This window comes from Ipomoea nil, unplaced genomic scaffold, assembly GCF_001879475.1.
Source record: "Ipomoea nil cultivar Tokyo-kokei standard unplaced genomic scaffold, Asagao_1.1 scaffold0706, whole genome shotgun sequence".
NCBI classification, from domain to species: Eukaryota; Viridiplantae; Streptophyta; class Magnoliopsida; order Solanales; family Convolvulaceae; genus Ipomoea; species Ipomoea nil.
The window spans coordinates 12,173-31,560 of NW_017617134.1; the positions used below are offsets into that span (position 1 = coordinate 12,173).

At 33.3% G+C, this 19,388-nt stretch overlaps 2 protein-coding genes and 2 long non-coding RNA genes across 4 annotated transcripts; 3 read left to right on the forward strand and 1 right to left on the reverse strand.

Annotated features, from left to right (window-relative positions):
• Nucleotides 1-1,752: 1,752 nt before the first annotated feature.
• On the forward strand, nt 1,753-10,443 carry LOC109176482. The gene is made up of 3 exons (XR_002053386.1): nt 1,753-1,764; nt 2,692-2,697; nt 10,283-10,443. It is a non-coding gene; the product is annotated as an uncharacterized LOC109176482 (long non-coding RNA).
• Nucleotides 4,279-5,469, reverse strand: LOC109176478 (germin-like protein subfamily 1 member 7). Its single transcript, XM_019325922.1, has 2 exons — nt 5,303-5,469; nt 4,279-4,924 (listed from the first exon to the last, which is right to left on the reverse strand). Exons 1-2 carry the CDS (start codon nt 5,421-5,423, stop codon nt 4,377-4,379), a joined length of 669 nt encoding a protein of 222 aa, XP_019181467.1. The 5' UTR covers nt 5,424-5,469; the 3' UTR covers nt 4,279-4,376.
• A 1,843-nt stretch (nt 10,444-12,286) lies between the features above and the next one.
• Nucleotides 12,287-14,135, forward strand: LOC109176480. Its single transcript, XR_002053384.1, has 2 exons — nt 12,287-12,561; nt 13,845-14,135. It is a non-coding gene; the product is annotated as an uncharacterized LOC109176480 (long non-coding RNA).
• A 1,379-nt stretch (nt 14,136-15,514) lies between these two features.
• Nucleotides 15,515-16,120, forward strand: LOC109176371 (uncharacterized mitochondrial protein AtMg00810-like). The gene has a single exon (XM_019325814.1). The coding sequence runs from the start codon at nt 15,515-15,517 to the stop codon at nt 16,118-16,120; it is 606 nt and encodes a 201-aa protein (XP_019181359.1).
• Nucleotides 16,121-19,388: the final 3,268 nt, after the last annotated feature.

Genomic DNA, 19,388 nt, shown 5'->3' on the forward strand with positions numbered 1-19,388 from the left:
TATGTATTTAGTCGGGCTAATTTTTTGACCAAAGTTTATGTTAAATTTTATATTTTATTTTTTAATACATTTTAACATATTAATAGTATATGTTTAACAATTATGCTAACTCTAATTGGAATGAGGTTCGAACCTAAGACCTTTCTTATAGAAATTAATAAGTTAAGAATATAATAAATAGTTAACGGAATATTCTGTTAATAAAGTTTATACTAATGGAATTTAAGGTTATTTAAGGAAAGAAAATAATATAATAAAGGGTAAATAAGGAAAATCATTAAAAATACTAAAATCAAAATACTATGAACCATTTATTTTAAAAAACAAGTAGTACTGACATTTTTTTTATTCCAGTTAAGGATCTAACATTATTGACTCTTATTAGAATTGTAGATGTAGATGTAGATTGTAGATTGTAGATGGTAGATGTAGATATAGAAACAGAATCTTAAAGCAATAATAAAAATTAGCTAACATTCTATAGTTACCTAGCCACACAAGTACACATACATAAAATCTTGAACTTTGGTAACCACAAAACATGGGCCTGATCAAGGATATTAGGCAAATTATATCGTGCAGCAGCGTGCACAATGCATTGTGCGCCCTGAGAGTCTATGTGTATTATGTTAAAAGTTTATGTGTATTACGTTAAGAGTTTATGTGTATTACGTTAAAAGTTTGTGTGTACTATGTGAAAAGTTTATGTGTATTATGTATTATGTTAAGATTGTGTACTATTTAACAGTTTATGTGTATTCTATTATACAATTATGTACATACAAAACATAGGATTTCTAAAACGCACAATGCATTGTGCGCCCTGATGCACGATATAACAATTGAGGATATTACCCATTAAGTCGATACCCTCTCAATCCTAGTGATCTGGCCCACTATATATATATATATATATATATATATATATATATATATATATATATATATACATACCGCAACATGAACTATAACGGATTCTTCATGCCGCACACTGACCTTTCATATATTGATGTTTTGATTCACAAATTGTTAAATTTTTTTCGCGTAAAACTTTTTACAAGATTCCTTCAAATTATAGGTAATAATATATGCTGATGTGGAGGTGTTTTGTTATTGACGTGTTTAAATAAGTAATAAAGGTATGTGAGTTGGCATCCATTTCATCATATCGCTCAAATAAACACGCTCAAATAAACAAAGCCCTAATTCGAATTCCTAAGTGATTGCAACCCTAAATCCCCCAAACCCAAACCTTAAATCCCTAATTTGACTACCGTCGACAACATCCCTACATCCCAAACTGAAGCTATATATAAATCCCTAATTCAAAGCTATAATGACAGTGAATGAAAGGAAAAGCGACTGGAAAACAACTAAGGTATGTAGAACAATATATGCGAACACTGTAGGATCGGAATTTGTTATACAGTTGTGTTAATTAATGGATATATATGCGAATATGTAGTGGTGTGGTTCTACTATGCTTATATTTTTATAATTTTGATGTAGTGGGTAGTATTGTCAAAACGGGCCGACCGATCCCACCGCAGGTCTAATTTCTGGCGGACTTTTGTGGGCCGACCTGCCAGGCCTGCGGCGGGCGAGAGTTCATGCGGGCGCCGTTTTGATGCGCGGTGCATAATCGATTATGCTCCGTGGTCTACGATATAATGATTCTTATTTACTAGGCTCAATGCAATATGCATGTTTATATATGGTGGACTAACTGTATATTAATTTGGCGTAATTGATCAAATTTGTAGGGTACTACTGCAATATTTAAATAAACTTATGAATGAATTTTTTTTAAAAAAATCTAAACAAGAAAGAAAAGGGAAAATGGAAAAGAATAGAAAGAGGAAGGTTTGATTGCTTTTCTTATTAATAGTATTCATCTTAGCTTGTTTGCAGTGTCTTTTTTTTTTTTTTTTTAATACTATTGGCTCTATTACAAGGTATTATCTGTTTTATACTTTTTTTAACTACTATAACCGTAAGAGTCAATATCCCACCACCGGAGTTCTATCCTGTGACATTCCTTCAACGAAAGCCACAAAGATATCATCTGAGCACAAGGTGCTTATTAGCAGAACACTGAATAATTAATTATGCTAATACCTCACGATCAAAATATTACAGAATGTAACAGAATATAGAATAATTAATTATGGTAATATTATTATGGTACCTCACGGTCAAAATATTGCATAATGTAACAGAATATATACTAATTAATTATGAAAAATATTATTTGGATAACACTAAACAATGATAAATTTAATTATGGTAATTAAATATTCTTTAATCAAAGTAGCATAGTTGAATTACACCATAAAATAATGAGTGCATTTTTTGTAAGAATAGAAATTACTTATCACCATAAAATTTTTAATAGCATAAATTTTAAAATTAAAAATGAAAAAAGAAATTGAAATTATTAATTAAAAAATGAAATGAATATTAATAATTGACTAAAAATAAAAAATGATTCATAATTGTTTAAAATGGAAAAGGAAATGATTAGATCATTGCATTTTAATTTTTCACATTAATATTATACAGTGTAAAACATCAAATCACAATTATGTCATAAATCTTTCACAATTTTAAACAATGGAACAAAAATTAAAAATAGAATGAAAATATTTCAATAATAATATTCTACATCATTAAGTAAAGGTAAATTACCAGGACTATGTGGTCTAATGGTACCCGGGTTGGACTTCCATTTGGAAAATTATGAGTTCAAGCCTCAGTTCTTTGTGTTTCAGTATATTGAGAAAATATATAAAAGGAAATGAATATTAATAGTTGACTACAAATAAAAAATGATCCATAATTGACTAATATGAAAAAATAAATGGTTAGATCATTCCATTTTAATTAAAAATGGAACAGAAACTAAAATTGGACGGAAATATTTGAATAATAATATTCTACATCATAAATAGTAAATGCATATTTTGAACAATAGTAAAGGTAAATTAAAAAGAAACAAAAAATTTCAATAATAATAATATTATACATCATTAATTAAAAATAAAACAGAAATTAGGTATTAAAAATAAAACAGAAATTAGGTAAAAATATCATTGCATATGATATTCTAATTGACTAAAAATAAAAAACAATAATTGGTTTAAAATGAATCTGATATTACTAATTGACTTAAAATATAAAATGATATCATTATATATTTTCACTCGAGTCACTCATCCTGATAGACTGAAGGTGTTAGCTCTAGACAATGATGGACAAGATTGTGTTATACTATCAGTGTCGTCTACAGAGAGATTTCAATAATGTGTACATACAATCATTGATATTATGTATTTTTAAATGACTAGGTTGCAATATATCAAATGTGGTCGCGCCATAATATGCAGTGGGTGCGGCCGCTTAAAAATGTGCCAATAGTGTTAGGAAAATGTACAATAATAAAAAGCACAAATACACCACAAAACGCACAACACACCAAAAAATGAACCATACCTCCCTCCTCACACATAATTGTGCATTTTCGAACAGTGTGTGTTGCGTTTGTGTATACTTAATGGTGTATTTTTTATTGTGCGTACCTAAAGGTGCATTTTTTCGATATTTGTACATTTTTTTGTGCGTTTCCTAACACTATTGGTGCAGCCGCATTGACCACACGTTAAGGCGCAACCGCACCTGAACTAACATTATAGCTTATTCAAGAAAGATTTTAATTGATTTATAAACACATACTCTCTCTGTCTCATTTTATCTCTCATACTTATTACTATTCATTGGTCAAACCAACTCTTATTCTTTGTTTATTTTCTTTAACATTTTTACATACTCATTTTTAAATTTGATTTTGTTTGTGTTTAATAGTACTTTTAGTGTAGTTTCTAAATATATAAATTTTGTATACTAATTCTAAACTTAATATTATTAAAATTGATTTAAAAATAAATTCATTCAGACCTCGTTAACTGAACCAGACACATAAAATAAGACAAATGAAATAATATTTAATAAATTTGAGGCCTTTTTGTATTTATTTATTTTTATCAAACCACGAGATGTCATAAACATGTCCTAATTGTAGGAAGCACGTTTAAGCTCGTATGATATCAAAACTAATCTCTGTTCACACCAATCCAACCCAATTAAGGAATAAAATACTAGTCAGATTAATTATTCCATACGAGAGTGAGTTGGATTGTTTGAACTCTCAATCTCTCTCAAGGGAGGATAGTGCATTGCTTTTAATTTCTTGTATATATTGTTTGGTATGTATGTAAGTAATAGTACAGTCATAAATACTTATTTTTTTTTATTAAAAATGTCAAAGAGAAAACTGAAACTCATGTTTACATCATGGGGTGCTACAAATTAGTTCACACCTAGGCGAACTTTGACCTTATAAGTTGAATGGTTTCCTTATCCACTCTAAAAGCTTTGGAGAGGATATCATCGGATATAGTCGGAACAGATCCAAAAAGTTGAGAGGGAACGAGGAGGGTGCCGGGATTTTGGCTGTTTAAACTGTTAAAACTAGTTGCCTTACCTTTCCCCACATTTGCTTGGTAGTGAAGTAAACCTGGGGGAATCACGAAAACATCTCCGGCGTTCAATGTTTTGGCGTAGAGACGATTCTTCGTCGGATTACTCGGATCCGCCGTGATGAAGCCAATTTCAAGCGTGCCCTCCAAAACCAAGTGCAACTCAGTTCCTCGAGGGTGTGAATGGGGCGCGGCCAATGCCCCAGATTCGTAATCCACACGAGCCATCGATATGCCAAGTGTGTTTAGTCCGGCGATTCTGTCAGCGCCGACGGTGTTGAGGGATACGCCGCCGCCTGCCGGATTTCCACTGACATTTAAACCGGATGTGGAGAAGTCATCTTCTGTCACCAGTTTTGGATCTTTGCAAACCCTTCCATTCACAAAAACTGCATTCATAAACCACTGCAAGGTTAAATTACCAAAGAATAATAAAAAGCTAAGCATATGTTTTTTGACGGATTTTCGTGCCGGGAAATAATAATAAAAAAAAAAAAAAAAAAAAAAACAAATCATTATTTTGAAAATTTTCCGACTACCCATAATCCAAAGTTCCAACCACCTTTTGTCACAGATGATGATCGAAAATTAAGGGGACATAATGATAACATAATTGATTAAATTTTTCCACCACATTTGTTGATAATCAAAACTAATTTCTAACTAATAACATTAAGATTTTGACTGCAAGTTGGAAGTTATAATTTTTATTAGCACCGAAATTATGAAAATAAAGCAATAAAAAGTGGAAATGAAAGAATATTTACCAGTAGCTTTGGGATCATTTGCCGCAACACAGAAGTCTTGAAGAGGGCTTGGATCAAAAGCATGAGCAAATGAAAAAACAAGAGCAATAATGGCTAAGGTTGTTGGCAAGAGGAAAGCCATTGTTTTGTTTTTTTGGTGGTGTGATCATATTCTTCTTAGAATGTTACTTATATATAATTTTCTCGAGTACACTCAAAAACTATATTCGTTTAACATATTTGGAAAAAATATATATTTGTCGCCTAATTATTAAGTTAATTCATTGCGAACGATCACACCAATTTTAACTCAATCATACCAATATTTAATTTAAATCTTAATCTTAATCTTAATCTTAATATATATATATATATTATTATATATTATATATTATGCAATCCAATTAATATGCCATTATTTACCTATTGATTACGCTCTAATTTTTATTTGACTCATATTGTTCTGGCGGGCAATCCTCTCCATAATTAGTGACAATCCTTTCCATATAATTACTATTTTTATTTCACTCAAATTATGCTGGCTAGATAATGAAAAAAAAAAAAATTCCATAAAAGAAAATATGTCAGCATTTATCTAAATAATTACTTACCCAATAATTATTTATCCTCTCCATATAATTAGTTCCGTATTGATTTTATAGAAATTATAGAAATTTAAATTATTATTAATTACTGATTTTTGGTAGGATTTTCCTTTTTAGTTAATTTGGTTTCCTTTTCTATGCTATTTTACTGTTAACAAATTATTAGTATTAATCTCCTTTTCTATTTTCCTTTTAAGCTAATAATTTATATCCAAAATTATAGTACATTTATTTTAATTTCTTTTCCTTTTCTATTTTTCCTACTTTTACTCCTAATAAACTATTAGTATTACTCTCCTTTTATATTTTCCTTTTTACTGATAATTAACCTTATTATTACTATTATTATTATTATTAACTGAATCCCGTTTTCATTTCTTTTTTTTTTTTCTTTTTCTACTGCTAATATTATTAGTATTATTATTATTATTGTAATTGTAATTATTATTATTATTATAGTAATAATAATTCATTATTATAGTATAATATTTGAACTCTATATTCACAATTATGACAGTTTTGAAATCGTGTTTACCTTGCAAGGTAGACTGGTTCCACTAAGTTGTTTAACAGAATAACATGCAGTAGTTGCTTAATAGGCTTTTTCTAGTACTAAGTTGATTAACATGCAGCAGTATTGTAGTTATAAGTTGATAAACTTGCAGTATATAATTCGCCGAGTGTGTTTATGAACCTGTATACAGGTTTATAAAGTCATAACTATAAGTTAATCCACTTACTACTGTAGAACCATCATGTCATTACTATAGGTTTATTAAGTTAATACTACAGGTTCATCATCTTACTATCACACATTCATCAAGCCGCTACTATATGTTTATTGAGTCAGTACTATATATTTACAACTTACTACTATGGTCTATCAAGTTATTATTACATATATTCATTAAGTCATTACTACAATAAGTTCATCAATTTACTACTACAATTCCAAAGTCACAATTGAAGGCCCAATAACTTACTATTACATGTTCCTCGATTCACCACTACATGCTTATCAACTCACTTTGACATGTCAAGTATGTCACTAGTCTAAATTCACAATCAAATTATTAAATGATATTTAAAAAAAAATTATATCAATATGTGTGTTATTTAAAAATTTTAATGAGATTTGTTACTATACAGCAGTAATTTTATTCACACAAAAAATAGAGAATAATATGTATACAAGTGATGGTTGGTTTGACAATTGGCACCACTATGATGATACATAGTATTCTTTGATCTATTTAAATTTTTGATAAATTTATAGTATGTATTATTTTACTCAATCATATTGTCTATGTTGTAACATGACCCCTTGTCCAAAGATATAATTTGTATGTCCAACCCCAACAGGTGAAGTACTAATCTCTGATCCAAAAACCCTAAAATGTAACCGTACCCTAGAGCTCATTATCTACAAACTTTTCAACACCAATGGCAGGGCTGATGTATTCTGCAATATTCCAATTAAATTGGTGGTATGATATGATCATATTATTCTTGAATGTTATTTACATATAATTGTCTTGAGTAGAATCAAAATTATATTCATTTAGTATATTTGGTAAAAAAAAAATATTTGTGGGCTAATTATTAAGAATATCTCTTTCTTTATTGATTGTGAACAATCACACCAATTTTAACTCAATTCTAGGGATGGCAACGGGGCGGGGCGGGGGCGGGGAGTATACTCCCTGTCCCCGTCCCCGCTACCCCGACACTGTCCCCGTCCCCGTCCCCATCCCCGGCGGAGGATAAGACAAAAAACCTAACGGAAACGCAACGAAATCCCACTTCAAAGACTCATCTTTAATTCACATGGAAGCCAAAGAAGAAAAGACAAAAAGGGAGGAATTACGGAGAGACTTTCAAGTACAGACTCGACTAACGAACGCGCCGAATATAAACTGACCAAACTACCCTCAAAATTAACGTTGAGTTAACCCAAAACCTAACAGAGGACCATTTTAGATGAGTTTTTAAAAGTCAAGGGATCACATTAGGTGTAATTGAAAGTCAAAATGTATAATTGAGAATGAGCAATAGTCGAGGGATCATTTTGGGAATAAACTCTATTCTATTATACAATTATGTACATACGGAATATAGGATTTTTAGGCGCACAATGCATTGTGCGCCCTGGTGCACGATATAACAATTGTTTGATGGCAAATTATGTTGTGCATCCGTATGCACCATGCATGGTGCACGGATGCAATAATGACGTCGTTTTATTAAAAACGCGCGTCCCACTTTAAAAAAAAAAATCAATTTCGATTCCCAGCAACAGCATTATATTGTGCATAATTTGAACTATATATCCAGAATCAATGAACTAAAAATCCAGAATCAATGAACTAAAAATTCAGAATTTATGAACTAAAAATACAGAATGAATGAACTAAAAATCCATAATGAATGAACTAAATATCCAGCATGAATGAAAAAAAAAAAGAATCAGTTTCGATTTACGTCTAAATATCCAGCATCAATAAACTAAAAATCCAAGATCAATGAACTAAAAATCCAGAATGAATGAACAACATAATGCTGTTGAGGGAAATCGAAACATAATTTTTTTTTTTAAGTGGGACGCGCGATTTTAATAAAACGACGTCGTTTTTGCATCCGTATGCACCATGCATGGTGCATACGAATGCACAACATAACGGTCCGATTTTGATGTAGTAAGTAGTATTGTCAAAGCGAGTCGACCGATCCCACCGCGGGTCTAATTTCTGACGGACTTTCGTGGACCGACCCGCTAAGTCTACGGGCGAGAGTTCATGCAATCCTAGCCTGCCCCACGTGGGTTGGCAGGCCGGAGGGCTGACACTTTTTTATATCTATTTAAAAAGTTTAAAAACAAATTGTCCAAGAAATTAATGAACCCATGAACCTCATCAATTTTTTTTTTTTTTTCTAGAACTCTAGATGAATTTCATTGATAAAGCCACCGGCTTCAAAATTTACACAGTTCTTAGGAAAATGATGGGTGTCAGAAATCTATTTTGAGCACCAATCGTTATACCCTACACCACGGCGCACATAGCACTGTGCGCCGCGCGCCTCTCAAAACGACGTCGTTTTGGGTCGTTTTGGGAGGCGCGGTAGGAAGTTGCTGGGATTATGTGTATTTGTTCACACAGTTATGTGTATTTGTTCATACAGTTATGTGTATTGGTTCATACAGTTATGTACATTTTTTATACAATTATGTACATTCTTTTTATACAATTATGTACATCTGAATCAGAAAATTTGTGTGTATTATGTTAATAGTTGATGTGTATTATGTTAAAAGTTTATGTTTATTATGTATTATGTTAGATTATGTGTATTATCTTTTAAAAAGAGTATGTATATTTTGTTATATAATTATGTACATTCATGTATACAATTATGTGTATTCTAGTATAACATTATGTACATTCTTGAACAGCGGGTTTTTTTTTAAAGAAAAAACTACTGCCATTCACTAGGGCGGGAAATTTCAAAAAAAAAAAATTAAAACGACGTCGTTTTGCATCTGGACGCATAGTGCAACGCGCGCCGTGGTGTAGGATATAAATTGCCTTTGAGCACCTATTGGGTCATTCTTTAAGTATGGATATTTTCAAACATACAATTGGTGCCCACCAAGTTTTCTCTGAGATGTGTTAAGAAGCCTTCTAATGGTAAATTCCATTTCTCTCTGTTTTAGTTATTTACTCGCAAATCATATCGTGCACCGTGATGCATAATCGATTATACACCGTGCATCAAAATGACGTCGTTTTATTTAATGAAAGGAAACGGAATCCGTTTCACGCCGTTCCGTAAAAAATAACTCTGTTCTTCAGTTTCATTTTGTATACACTGCAGTTTCAGTTCAACACAACTATAGTTTCATTTTGATATAACTAAAGTTTCATTCAATATTTATACACTCAAATATGTGAAAATATTATTTAATTTTATTTTATATACACTATAGTTTCATTAAAAACACAAATACATGATCATTTCGATATAATTACAGCTTCATTGTACAATATACATTCAAATATGTGAAATGTTATTCAGTTTCATTTTATATATACTGCAGTTTCATTTCACCACAACTGCAGTATTATTTTGATATAACTGCAGTTTCATTTGATAATATAAAAATAATATGTGAGGCAGTGTCGGTTTAGATACACTGTAGTCTCACTCCGTTAACACTAACAGCGCGCTGTTTCTTTACTTAAAGAAACGGCGCCGTTTTGATGCGCGGTGCATAATCGATTATGCTCCGTGGTCTACGATATAATGATTCTTATTTACTAGGCTCAATGCAATATGCATGTTTATATATGGTAGAGTAACTGTATATTAATTTTGGCCTAATTGATCAAATTTGTAGGGTACTACTGCAATGTTTAAATAAACTTATGAATGAAATAATAATAATAAAAAAAATCTAAACAAGAAAGAAAAGGGAAAATGGAAAAGAATAGAAAGAGGAGGAAGGTTTGATTGCTTTTCTTATTACTAGTATTCATCTTGTTTGCAATGTTGGGTTGTTTTCTTTCCTTTTTTTTTTTTTTTGTTTTTTTTTAATACTATTGACTCTATTATAATGAAGTATCTGTTTTATACTTTCTCTAATTATTGTAAATGCAAGAGTCAATACACCACCACCAGAATTCTATCCTGTGATATTTCCTCAAAGGGAAGCCACAGAGGTGTCATCTGAACACAAGATGCTTGGCTGCTGGGTTGTTTTCTTAGATATTAATATTAATAGACTTATAAAGATATTATATTTATTTAATTTGAGGTCTTTTGTATTTATTTGTTATCACATCACGAGGTGTCATGGACATGCTCTAATTGTAGGAAACACGTTTAAGCTCGTATCATACCCAAACTAATCTATGTTCACATCAATCCAATCCAATTAAAGAAAAAAGTATTGATCGGATTAATTATTCCATACGAGAAGGGATTTGAACTCCCAATCATTCTCAAAGAAGGATAATGGATAACCTTTAATTTATTGTATTTATTGTTAGGTATATAAGTCAATTGAATAGTACAATAATAAATACTTATTTTTTATTAAAAATGTAAAAGTAAAAATTGAAGCTCATATAACATCATGGGGTGCTACAAATTAGTTCACAGCTAGGCAAACTTTAACCTTATTGAAAAGTATTGGGCATGTTTGGTTAGTAATTTGGTGAATTTGACTAAAATCAATGTTTTGACCAAGTCAAAACGCTGATTCTAGTGTTTGGTTATCAGTGATTTGGAGCAGCGGTTTGGCTCCAAACCGCTGAAACCCCAAATACTGCAAATAGCCGCGTTTGGAGTTGGCGTTAAAAAGATTTAATATTGACTCAGAAGCCTGAGCTCTATTCTTGCCCATCCGATGTGAGATAGGCAAGAGTAAAACGGAAGGGATCTTGCCCCTTTTCTTCTAAACTTTTGATGTGGGATTTGTGATCCCACATTTTTATTATTATTATTATTATTATTTATCTAACATTCTCAACAATCTAATATTTTATAAGGTAATCTAATATTTCGTGCACCAGGTCCCGTATTGGTTGCATTCCGGACCAAGTCAGCATTGACGTTGGCCATGTTTAGTTAACGGCAGATCCGCTATTTTTTTTGACGGATCTGCTATTTTTGACAGTTTGACCGTGTCAAACCGTCAAAAAAGTTATTTGGTTAAACAGTGATTTGCTCTAAACCGCTGCACTTTGCAGCGTTTGCAGATGGCATTTTGAAAAAAATTTAATTTTTCCCAAAACGCCCGTGTTTATATATTAAAAAAAAAATTTAACTTAATGAGGAGTCAATGTTGCCCACCCAGATGGGCAACTATTTGTTCAAAGTGTTGCCTTGAGGCTCCTTAAATAGGAGCTTCAAGGCTGCACTCCCACTTTTTTCACCGATATGGGACGGTGGAAAAAGAAGATATATATATATTTTTTTACTATTATTATTATTATTATTGTTGTTGTTGTTGTTATTATTATAGGTCATTTTACATGTTAACTGTTAATCTAAACAGTTAATTTTACTAAATATTTTTTTACAAACCGTTAATATAATCCGCTCCGCTAACTGCTGATATCCAAGCATGACCGTTATCTTTACACTTCACCTAGGCCGTAGCATTGTAGCAATGACCAATATTTGGCCAGGTGCGTGCACGCGCCACTTGGCTCGTAAAAGGCTATACAACTGTTCCCAGCACAAATCTACATCCTTTTTCTCCCAAATTTAGAACCTAGCAAAGTCTTCCCAATTCCCATCTTTCAAAATATCACTTGGGAGAAGAAGCATGTATGAACAGAAGAAGAGCAGAGCAGATCTGGCAAAATAAAGAAGCCCGGCGCCTGGATGGATAATTTACTGGCCTTGTAATTCTATGATTTTGGCAGCAAACAAACTTCTTATTCTCTGAGAATAAAGATTCATTTGTTAGATGCAGATCAGATCTGGCAAAACAAAGAAGCCCCGCACCTGGATGGGTTCTTGTGAATTGTACTGAACCCCGTGTTCTACTATACAGGCCTTAAAAAAATATCACAATCCACTTTCCCGGCCTCCATCTTCAACCTGCAGACTTAGCAGATCATACTGACCTAGCTTCTGCTCTACATACATGTCTTAACATTCAACAAGGTATCTCTCTCTCTCCCTCTCTCTCTTGCGGTTAACTGGTTTTTATTTGCTAATTCATTTTATATCCTTTATTATTTTTTTTTTTTGAATGCTATATCCTTTATTTTGTTTTTAATGAATTTGTATATTTTACCAACAATTATATGAATGATTGAATCCATTCAATCCACCAACAAACAATTATATGATTCATTTTCAAATCAATAGTAATACACACAATGAACAATAATGACAGTATCACTAACATACACTAACAACAATTATATGAATCCAGTCAATCCACCAATAGACAATTATATGATATAATTTTTAAATGGTTTGACAGTATGTATACACCAATACGGCAATAAACATTTACAGTTGTCCACATGTCCAGATCAACGAATCAGATGTAATTTTAAAAAAAGACTTTGGTACAAGTAAATGCGTTATAAGTGTAAGTAGTTGGTGCATTTTTGCAAGTAAAAAGTGCAAGTAAAATCACTTACAAGTGCAAATAATTTACCTTGTTAACATTCGTGAGCTTAGGTGCAACTAATTATAAAGTTAGGTGCACTCAGTATTGGTGCTTAAAAATTTTATTTGCACTTGTAATATATTTTATACTTATAATACATTTTACTTGCACTTAGGTGTATTATATGAAACTGCTACTTACACTTGTAATACATTTTACTTGCACTTTGATGTTCAGTTATTTACAAAAATGTCACCGTTTTTTTTTTAAATAAAAATTAGTGTCTCTCATCTGTTAGATCTGAACACGTGGATAGATGTGTTCTCTTGTAGGCGCATCGTTCTCATTTAAACACACACACACACACACACACACACACACACACACACACACACATATATATATATATATATATATATATATATATATATATATATATATATCTAATTTTTGGGGTGGGACGGGAAGGGGTATTCCTATCCCCATTACATTGCGATCCCTAATTTAGAGAAAGGTTGCACCAAATTTTTAGACCAACATAATGTTTTAGTGTCTTCCTTCATTATATACACTGTTGCAAAAATCGTGCCTAGGCGCTAGGCGTCCGGCCTCCTAAGCGGCCTAGGCGCCCGCCTAGAGGGCGCCTAGCGATTTTTTCAACATTGATTATATATATATATATATATATATATATATATATATATATATATATATATATATACTTCATTTCATTTTAATAATTGTAAGTTTTATTCCGTAAGTCTCATTACTCTGTTTTTCTAATACACTATTTTAACATATTCACTAAAGCTTGTTCATTTTACAGAAATTCAACACCATTTTGTTGCAGAAGAGTAAACTGGTAAACGAATTCTTTATCTAGTTCCATCTATTGTACCACCTATGAATCCAAAAATAAACTATGCAGGAGGTATGTAGATTCTTTTTTCACTTAGCTTCCATACTTGTTTACTTATTTCATTAACATGAATAGTAGAATACTAGCTATTTTATATCTAATAATTACAGCAGATGAAACTAGTGAAATTTAAATATGTATATATTAATTGAAAAGTGAAGTAATTAATCATCAAATACATACTATAACTTATTTCAAATAGTGAAAAACATACTAGATAGCAAACATAAACCAGAGAAAGTATTTCATAAGTCTATTACATAGTCACCAAAAACCAAAGTTATATTCCAAAATCCAAACAATAGTTCATCAACCTTTTCCCAGAGCCTAGATGTCTATTTAAGGTACACTTCTAGGAGCAGGCAGAGTTTTCCTTTCTCCAGTGCTTATCAACAATCGTCTAATGAGTCGCAAAAGTGGATGGGTCGTTTCCCCTTGCTTGAGCGTGGTAATGGATATGAATGTTGGGGACTTGATATGTACTATACACATAGCATAACAGAAAGAACTTGAAAAGAAAATAAAATGAACAATAATAATAATATGGTACATTAACATATCAAGAAAGAACTCGAAAAGAAAATAAAATGAACAATAATAATAATATGGTACATGTGTCAATGTTATCGTAACATAGTCCACAAAGGGTACAAAATTACCAACTCAATTGACCACAAACTATGCCAATAAACTTTTAAATGAGCTATGGGTCTGAGCTACATGATACTTGGGTTATACAGGGTTTTAAAAGATTGCATGGTTTAAGTTAAGTTGGATCCCACAAAAAGTTAGGGCGGGACATATAGGATTAGCTATTGGGGTGGTAACTAGTTACTCTACTTAGTCTTTTATGCAAGTTGAAGCGGTAAAAATTATCTTGATGCAGCACCTGAAGAACCACCCAATGAGTCACACAGTCCCACACCTGCACAGGCTCAGCAGCCAGATATTAGGTAATCAACCAAACAAAAGTAAACTCCTTCCTACTTGAAGGACTATATTTGTCACAACTCTACAGTAAAAATATCTCCTCATAACATGCTTAAGGTTTTAAGCTATAACTTTCACCCTCCTTTCAGTCCTTTGTTATGAACATCACGTCATCACCTGCCACATTGAACCTAAGAACTATAAGGAGGCAGTTCAACATGATTGTTGGAGAAAAGCCATGGAGGAGGAGATAGCTACCCTAGAAAACAACACTTGGCAGCTGATGGAGTTGCCACCTTCAAAGAAGCCCATAGGCTGCAAATGGGTATATAAGGTTAAACATAAACCAGATGGCAGTGTTGAAAGATATAAAGCCAGACTGGTGGCTAAGGGATACACACAAATACTTGGGATTGATTACCTTGACACCTTTAGTCCTGTGGCTAAAATGACTACCATTAGAACCTTCTTGGATATAGCAGCAACCAAGGATTGGCATCTCCACCAAATGAATGTCAATAATGCTTTCCTCCATGGAGATTTAGATGAAGAGGTCTACAGCTGTCACTTGGTTTTGAAGGAAGGCAGAATGGTCAAGTGTGCAAACTGAACAAATCCTTTTATGGGCTAAAGCAGGCTAGCAGGCAATGGAACACCAAACTGAATATGGCTTTGCAAAGCTTGGCTTCAAACAGTCTCTACCTGACAACTCCCTATTTGTGAAGGGTGAAGGGAGCTCCTTTGTGGCTCTGTTAGTATATGTAGATGACATAATTGTAGGCAATGCTGATTTAAAGTTGGTACAACAACTTAATGCCAACTTTCAAATTAAAGATCTAGGGCCCTTGAAATACCAGATTAAAGATCTACGGCCGATGAAATACTTCCCAGGATTGGAAGTGGCCAAACAAAGGAAAGGGGTTGCAATTTCTCAAAGAATATATGCTCTTGAACTATTAAAAGATGCAGGTTTTATAGATGCCAAACCAGTCCACAGTCCTACCACTCCATCACACAAGCTAAGCAAAGATGGAGGAAATCTACTTGATGATAACACTCAGTACAAAAGGTTGGTAGGCAAGATTTTATATCTAACCATCACGAGGCCTGATATAAGCTTTGCTACACAACAATTCTCTCAGTTCTTGGATACACCTACTGATCTACACCTTCAAGCAGCTCACAGGGTCTTGAGATATATAAAAGCTGCCCCTGGTCAGGGCCTTTTCTTTCCAGCCATGACCTGCAATTAAAGGATTTCTTTAACTCAGATTGGGGAGCATGTATGGACACTAGAAGATCCATTACTAGTTTCTGCATTTTCCTAGGAGGAGCCTTGATCTCATGGAAGTCTAAGAAGCAGGTGACAATCTCAAAGTCCTCCTCAGAAGTTGAGTACAGGGCCTTAGCAGCTACCACCTGTGAAGTACAATGGCTGTTTTACTTGCTTGCTGAGTTTTAGTTTTCATTATGATGCTCCAGCAGCCCTCTACTCTGACAGCAAGTTAGCCATAGCCATTGTTAAGAATTCCGTTTTCCATGAGCGCACCAAATATATTGAGCTTGACTGCCACCTGGTTCGTGAGAAATTACAAAAAGGGATCATTAAGCTTTTTCATGTAACTTCTACAAATCAGTTAGCAGATGTTTTCACAAAAACACTGTTAACTCAAAGACCTTGTCAAAGTTATGCGCAAAAAGGATTCCAGTTTTATGAAGGAATACTGTCCTAAAAGGAATAGATATTGAAGAATACTAGTTCTAAGAGAAATTGTTATTGAAGATATTCTAGTTCTAGTTTGATTAGGAATAGCATTATTATTCACAAATCTGTTAGAAGTAGCTACTATAAATAGGGGTTGTCCTTTATCACAGAGATCAGGCATTCAACATTGATCTTATGAGGTATGAGAGTCTTTGAGAATAGGATACTAAATTCCTCTAGAAAGTAGTACATGTGTTTAGGTTTCAATAGTTTGGTAGGAAAGATCATTCTATTGTGTAATCTCAAGTTCCAAACAGTGTACTTTAAATATTAAGCTTTTAGTGGATTTAGGCAAATTCTCAAATTGAGAAGTGCCTCGCAGATTAGGGTTATTTGTCCGAACTGCGTTACAAATTGTTTGTGTTACAACGTCAGTTTCAACATTACTGTGTGTTGCGCTTATATATATTTCAATTGGTATTAGAGCCAAACTGCTTAAGTTACTAGCAGGATCCTAATGGAGTATCCAAGAGAAGGACTATCTAACACAGAAGTGATACAGTGGTATGAGTGCAAAGGGCTTGGACATATCCAGTCAGAATGTCCAACATACTTTAAAAGGAAGAACAAAACATATGTGACAACACTAAGCGATGACCCAGACAGTGAAGAAGATACCGACACTAATTTCGTAGCATTCGCCACAAATCATGAGAATGACAACGGAAACGAAAGTGATATACAAGAACCGCTAGAGTCATATACACAGCTGCATGCTAAATGGGAACAAATCATCAAAGTAAATCTTGAACTCATACATGAAAATCAGTTTCTAAAAGATGAAAATAGAGTAATGAAAAACGCCTTAAAGATACTCAGAATGAATTAATGGAATCGAAAGGCAGAGAGGCCAAACTGTTACAAGAGATCAAGGCACTAAATGAGAGGCCTAGATCTCCAAATCCAGCATCCATTGAAAGTCATTCTTCTGAAATTCCTGAAGTGTCGCAACATCACTTCCAACACCGAAGAAGGATCAGATGCTATTATTGTCACAGACTGGGGCACATAAAAGCATACTGCTTCAAAAGACAAAATGATCTGTATTACAGACAAATCAACAGAGATTGGTCAGTACAAAGCAAGAAAATCTGGGTTAGAAAAGATCAGAATGTTGCCTACACCTCAAAAACTAGCAAAGAACAAAACGTATGGTATTTTGACAGCGGGTGTTCAAGGCATATGACTGGAAATCCAGAAAATTTGAAAAACATTCAGTATAAGAATGAAGGACATATTACATTTGGAGATGGAGAAAAAGGCCAGATCATTGCAAGCGGCATCTTGAATGTCCATGGGCTGCCTAGGTTGCCAAAAGTCCTCCTAGTACAAAGTCTAAAAACAAATCTAATCAGCATAAGTCAGCTTTGTGAAGATGAACTCAAAGTAGAATTCTCTAAAGACAATTGCACTATGTTTAATAAGAATCACAAGTGTATCATGATAGGAAAAAGGTCCGCAAACAAATGCTATACATGGGATGGTGACCTATCTGGTTTACATACAACCAACAAGCAAAAACAATCACGGCACCAACATATGGGACACAAATTCTCATGACATCAAAGGGGACCAAGAAATATTCCTAGACTATTCAGGTTATTCATCAAACAGTAAGACTTTTAGTGTAGACAGTACAATGGAATCCATGAATGTAGTTATTAATGACACAATTTCAAGAATAACCACTAATGATGACGAAAGTCCCAGAGTTGTTGAAACAACTGTTCCAACACCTCGGACTACTGTTATGTAGAATCACAAAACAGAACCAGATGAAGAAATGGATGATGGCTCTGCAACGATCATTATGAGCCCTGTTCTGATTTCATAGGAACCCTACCAAAATATTCAAGATGAACGCGAACCACCTCCAGCCTGTTTGTGCGAGACAGCCCTGGAGGGCGAGGGTGGTCTAGCGGTGGCAACGGAGCGTTTTCCGGCGATGATTATGTCACCGGAAATTGGAGAAATTCCAGTTTCGTCTAGGTTATCCCATGAAGATCAGATCGGATATTTTAGAGATCATTTGGAAGAGCTTTCACCGGATTTTGTGCTATTTCCAGAAATTAATGATGGCGCAGAGTTAGTATGTTCGAAATTCCGGTCAGGAAATCTAGATGCGATCGTAAGGCAGAAGAGACCGATTGATGGAATCTTAGTGGATTCATGTTTGCATGGCCAGAATACATCTCCAATTAAAAGAATTCTCGACAGAATGTCTCAGCTTTGGCGTCGCGCTCCTCCGATGTGCAATCTCCCTTCGGGATGTCGCGATTGAGGAGAAGTGATGAAATCAAAGGCGTTGGCGGTAATAACAGAGGAAGAATAATTCAGAGGAGAAATTAGCTGTGATAGGCTGATTTAATTGGGAATTTTTTTAAAAAAACAAATCATACTCAAAGATAGCACTCACTAATAACAGAGATACATGGAATCGGTTAAAGGGGAAATGAGTCAAATGCCAAGCTTTTTATGGAATCAAGGATTTTGCCAAAAATTTGATAAAGGGGGAGATTGTTGACTCAAAGACCTTGTCAAAGTTATGTGCAAAAAGGATTCCAGTTCTATGAAGGAATACTGTTCTAAAAGGAATAGATATTGAAGAATACTAGTTCTAAGAGGAATTGTTATTGAAGATCTTCTAGTTCTAGTTTGATTAGGAATAGCATTATTATTCACAAATCTGTTAGAAGTAGCTACTATAAATAGGGGTTGTCCTTTATCGCAAAGATCAGGCATTCAACATTGATCTT